The 5,000-nt window shown below is 38.6% G+C and overlaps 1 protein-coding gene across 1 annotated transcript in view; it reads left to right on the top strand.

Annotated features, from left to right (window-relative positions):
* Positions 1–5,000, top strand: part of LOC144978786 (lipoxygenase homology domain-containing protein 1-like) — a 164,301-nt gene that overhangs the window by 118,709 nt on the left and 40,592 nt on the right. The window contains exons 25-29 of the mRNA XM_078925273.1: positions 1,762–1,913; positions 2,236–2,369; positions 3,569–3,723; positions 4,389–4,493; positions 4,766–4,874. Coding sequence (XP_078781399.1) covers positions 1,762–1,913; positions 2,236–2,369; positions 3,569–3,723; positions 4,389–4,493; positions 4,766–4,874 — 655 coding nt within the window. The remainder of the gene's footprint in view (positions 1–1,761; positions 1,914–2,235; positions 2,370–3,568; positions 3,724–4,388; positions 4,494–4,765; positions 4,875–5,000) is intronic.

Here is a 5,000-nt window from a genome sequence, read left to right as displayed (position 1 = left end):
GCGCATAATTGAGTTTGGATGTCAGACCTGCATAATATAATATGTATATGTCGTATGTGGTCAAACGTATCAAAGCCATTTTATACCGGGATAAACCTGTTGCTTAAACGTTAATTTTAAGCTTAACTTTTAACATTGAAGTTCAGATAAAGCATTTTAAGAGAGTATTTTTTGGTCCCTTAAACTTTGAGAAACCAAAATTTCCAAATTCTGATTATTTGAGTCTCTGGCCTTTAAATACTCTGTGCAAATAAAGAAAGGTTGTACAGGTGACAAATTCCCTGATATGATCATAACTATGTTCATCATTTACATCATAAACAAACGACAATATAAAGTAGTTAAAACGTATTCATCAAAATCTCTGTCGATTGAATTTTTGAAGTGATTTATACTTTCGGCGTATTTTGGTTATAATTTTTAAACTGTTCTGTGTATTAAATGAATAGGCATGACTAAGCAAAGCTTATCTGACAGAAGTGCACGAAGCTTTATATTATTTTGGCTTATTTTTCAGCACGATATTGATTTTATCGCATTCAATAAAATTATGTTTATATTATTTTGGCTTATTTTTCAGCACGATATTGATTTTATCGCATTCAATAAAATTATGTTTATATTATTTTGGCTTATTTTTCAGCACGATATTGATTTTATCGCATTCAATAAAATTATGTCAAAAACTTATAAACAGTTTTTTTTTGCTTTTTTTTTTTTTGGCCAAAGAGATAGAAAATGATTTTAATATTTTGAACACCAACACACGGCACTTTGTTACCCACAATGATCTTGTTGTGGTGGCTTCAAAATCGTCTATGTCTCATTTTCGTCATTCAAAAGACCAAAATGCTGTTTTGTAGTTTAAAAAAAATAAATAAAAATAAAAATTGAGCTTTTATATAGCGCAATATCCACTTAACGTGCCCAAAGCGCTTTATAAGGGGTCCCTGGTCAACAACAACATTTAACATGTAGGACGAGAAATGACGCCTGTTAGGCGATATTACAATTTTTCGGACAAAGACAACTCTGTTAACGGCCAGGTACTCATTTTACACCTGAGTACGGTGAGAGAATGTGAGTAAAGAGTCTTTTCCAAGGACTCAACTATGCGTCGATCGAGGCTCGAACCCAGGACCTTCCGGTCCGAAAGCGAGTGTCATACCACTAGAGCACATAGCCGCACAATTATTTATTTAAAAATGTGTCTTCTTTGCCAAATAGAACAATGCTCTCATTGTTTTGGATGTTTAGCTTTTTACAGATTTCAATGTTTCCAGTAAATTGAAAGAGAGTTTAAACTCTTTTTTATTTATCTTGGCGTGACTTGGCGTATTTTGAAAGTCAACTCCTCATTAACTATTTAACTGCCGTACTCTGAAAAATCATGTCTGGAAAAGTTTGGCCAGAAAACTCGTCCTTCAAATATCGATCGATTTAAATGACCCTTGTCTTGGCAAAAGCTCTCAAACTTGGGGTTCCTTGAAGACCTCGTGAGATCCCAGGTTTAAGAGTTTTTGCCACGATAAGGGTCATATAAATCGATCGATATTTAAAGGACGAGTTTTCTGGCCAAATTTTTAAATACGTGTTTCTCCAAGTTACGGCAGTTAACCGGTTAATAAGGATTGAGCAACTTATGCTTTTAACTCTAATCTGCAAGTTCAAGGTCGATAATTATGTAAATATGATAGCTTTACTTCACTCTTTTATTCCCTTATCATTCCTTTTAATCCTGTTCATTTCCAACAACTGCAGAGATCGAATACGTGGTGAAGGTGTACACAGGGGATGAGAGGTTTGCTGGCACAGACGCCAATGTCTTTGTCAACATCTATGGAGAGAATGGAGACACGGGAGAGAGGCAGCTCAAAGATTCCGACAACATGAACAAGTTTGAACGGAACATGGTAAGGAATGTTGGGAAATCTATAAATAGATACATAAGTTTGAACGGATCATGGTAAGGAATGCTGGGAAATATATAAATAGATACGCTGTAGACATACACAACATTTTAAATATAGTTTTTGAATAATACTTAAATGTTGTATGAACAATATTTTACCCTCTCCTCTCCATGTAAAATGTGAACATTTGTTTCTTTGCTGACCTTCTCATTTCGAGTTGAATGAAGATGGAGGGTAAAGTTTGTTATTGTTTTTGTTTAAATTAAAGCTGTCACTTTTTTAATTTTATGTTTTTGTTTTGTTAACTTGTTTATTTAAACAGGAAGACATTTTCACTATCAAGGCCATGGATCTGGGCAAGTTGATCAAGCTGAACATCCGCCATGACAACAAAGGGGGCGGGGCCGACTGGTTTTTGGATCGGGTGGAAGTTGATGACACCAAAAACAGGAAGAAGTGAGTCATTGTGTCAAGTCATGATGTAGTTGTATGGGGCGGAGGGCGGGGGGGGGGGGGGGGGGACGGACATCCGTCACGACAACAAAGGGGGCGGGGCCGATTGGTTTTTGGATCGGGTGGAAGTTGATGACACCAAAAACAAGAAGAAGTGAGTCATTGTGTCAAGTCATGATGTAGTTGTATTGGGGCGGAGGGGGGGGGGGGGGGGGGGGGGGGGACATCCGTCATGACAACAATGGGGGCGGGGCCGATTGGTTTTTGGATCTAGTGGAAGTTGATGACACCAAAAACAGGAAGAAGTGAGTCATTTTGTCAAGTCATGATGAAGTTGTATTGGGGGGGGGGGGGACATCCGTCATGACAACAATGGGGGCGGGGCCGATTGGTTTTTGGATCGGGTGGAAGTTGATGACACCAAAAACAGGAAGAAGTGAGTCATTGTGTCAAGTCATGATGTAGTTGTATTGGGGCGGAGGGGGGGGGGGCATCCGTCATGACAACAATGGGGGCGGGGCCGATTGGTTTTTGTATCTAGTGGAAGTTGATGACACCAAAAACAGGAAGAAGTGAGTCATTTTGTCAAGTCATGATGTAGTTGTATTGGGGGGAGGTGGGGGGGGGGAACATCCGTCATGACAACAAAGGGGGCGGGGCCGATTGGTTTTTGGATCGGGTGGAAGTTGATGACACCAAAAACAGGAAGAAGTGAGTCATTGTGTCAAGTCATGATGTAGTTGTATTGGGGCGGAGGGGGGGGGGGGGCGGGGGGGACATCCGTCATGACAACAATGGGGGCGGGGCCGATTGGTTTTTGGATCTAGTGGATGTTGATGACACCAAAAACAGGAAGAAGTGAGTCATTGTGTCAAGTGTTGATGTAGTTGGGGTTTTTTATTTTTCTTGTTTTGTTTGTTTGTTTTCTTTTTTGGGGGGGGGCGGCGGGGGCAATTATCTTTCCAATTTGTTAAGTTTTTCTCATTTCTATTTGGAAGGAATTTTAAAGAATAAATGTATCTGTAAAGTCAGAGGGTAACTAAATTATGTATATTATGTATGTGTGTCTATATATATATATATATATATATATATATATATATATATATTATATATATATATATATATATATATATATATATGCATTTACAAAAGATTTTCTATGCTATTTCTATCTTAGTTTTAACCTTTGACCTCCACAGTTACTTCTTCCCGTGTCAACGCTGGCTGGCCAAGTCCAAGGACGACGGACAGTTGTCCAGAGAGCTGGTTCCCGTGGACCCTGTCCTCAAGAGGAAATTGTCCAAGAGAGACTCGTCTACGGCCATCAGGGATGAAATTGCCCTGGAGACTAAAGGTGAAGGTCGATTGAATATCACACCCCCCCCCCCCCCCACCCACCATCACCACCCTCAAAAAAAAAAGGGCAGGCTGTATCAGAAGTAATGGTTCGGGGAAGATGGAAAAGAAGATCCATACAATTTGAGCGTCAGTGTTACTACTTTTTAAAATGTGAAATCAAATAATGCTCTACAATTGCAAATAATAGAACTCTCCTACATTGAATTTATTCGAATTCATTTGGATCATCCCAACATTATACCATTTTCAGAAGATTTGTCACAATTGTAAAAAAAAAAAAGAAAAAAAAATAAAATTGAGCTTTATATAGCGCAATATCCACTAAATGTGCTCAAAGCGCTTTACAAGGGGTCCCTGAGTCAACAGAAACATTTAACATGTAGGACTGGACACGACGCCTGTTAGGCGATATAACAATTTTTCGGACAAAGACAGCGCTGTTAACGGCCAGGTACTCATTTTACACCTGAGCACGATGAGAGAAAGTGAGTAAAGAGCCTTTTCCAAGGACTCGACTATGCGCCGAGCGCGAGGCTCGAACCCAGGACCTTCCGATTCGAAAGCGAGTGTCATATCACTAAACCACATAGCTGCACATTGTAGCGATAGCCAGGATTTATTGCTTTATTAAATCTGATATTTATCTATTTTATTTTCCAGCTGCCATCACGACATACCACGTGAAAGTCCAGACCGGAGATGTGTGGGGTGCTGGGACTGACGCCAATGTATATGTTGTGCTCTTTGGGGATAAGGACCATACTGGTATGTGTGTCAATAATTACTCTTGTTTTTGTTTTGTTCCTTATGTTTTTTTTTTTTTAGAAAACAACATTGTTCTCTTACTGTCTTCTGTTGTTGGTTGCAGGCAAGATGTTCCTGAAATCATCTCTGACGAACAAGAACAAGTTTGGGAGTGCTTTGAACACATTTAGTGGATTTTGACTTAAATAATTACTCTTGTGTTTGTTTTGTTCCTTTGGTTTTTTTTTAGAAAACAACATTGTTCTCTTACTGTCTTCTGTTGTTGATTGCAGGCAAGATGTTCCTGAAATCATCTCTGACGAACAAGAACAAGTTTGAGAGGAATCAAATGGACGAGTTTATATTGGAACTGGCGAATATCGGAGAACTGAAGAAAATCAAGTAAGATTTGGATTGTCATAATTTCAAATGGAGGAATAATAATAATAATATATCTTTATTGTCCCCCAAAAAGTGGCAATTTGTCATTTGGTTACACATATATAACAATACAATATTGAATATTTG

The sequence above is a fragment of the Berghia stephanieae genome, chromosome 8 (genome assembly GCF_034508935.2).
Source record: "Berghia stephanieae isolate SIO BIC M18660-M18661 chromosome 8, UCSD_Bste_1.3, whole genome shotgun sequence".
Taxonomy (NCBI): Eukaryota; Metazoa; Mollusca; class Gastropoda; order Nudibranchia; family Aeolidiidae; genus Berghia; species Berghia stephanieae.
This window is presented reverse-complemented; position numbering and strand designations above follow the sequence as displayed.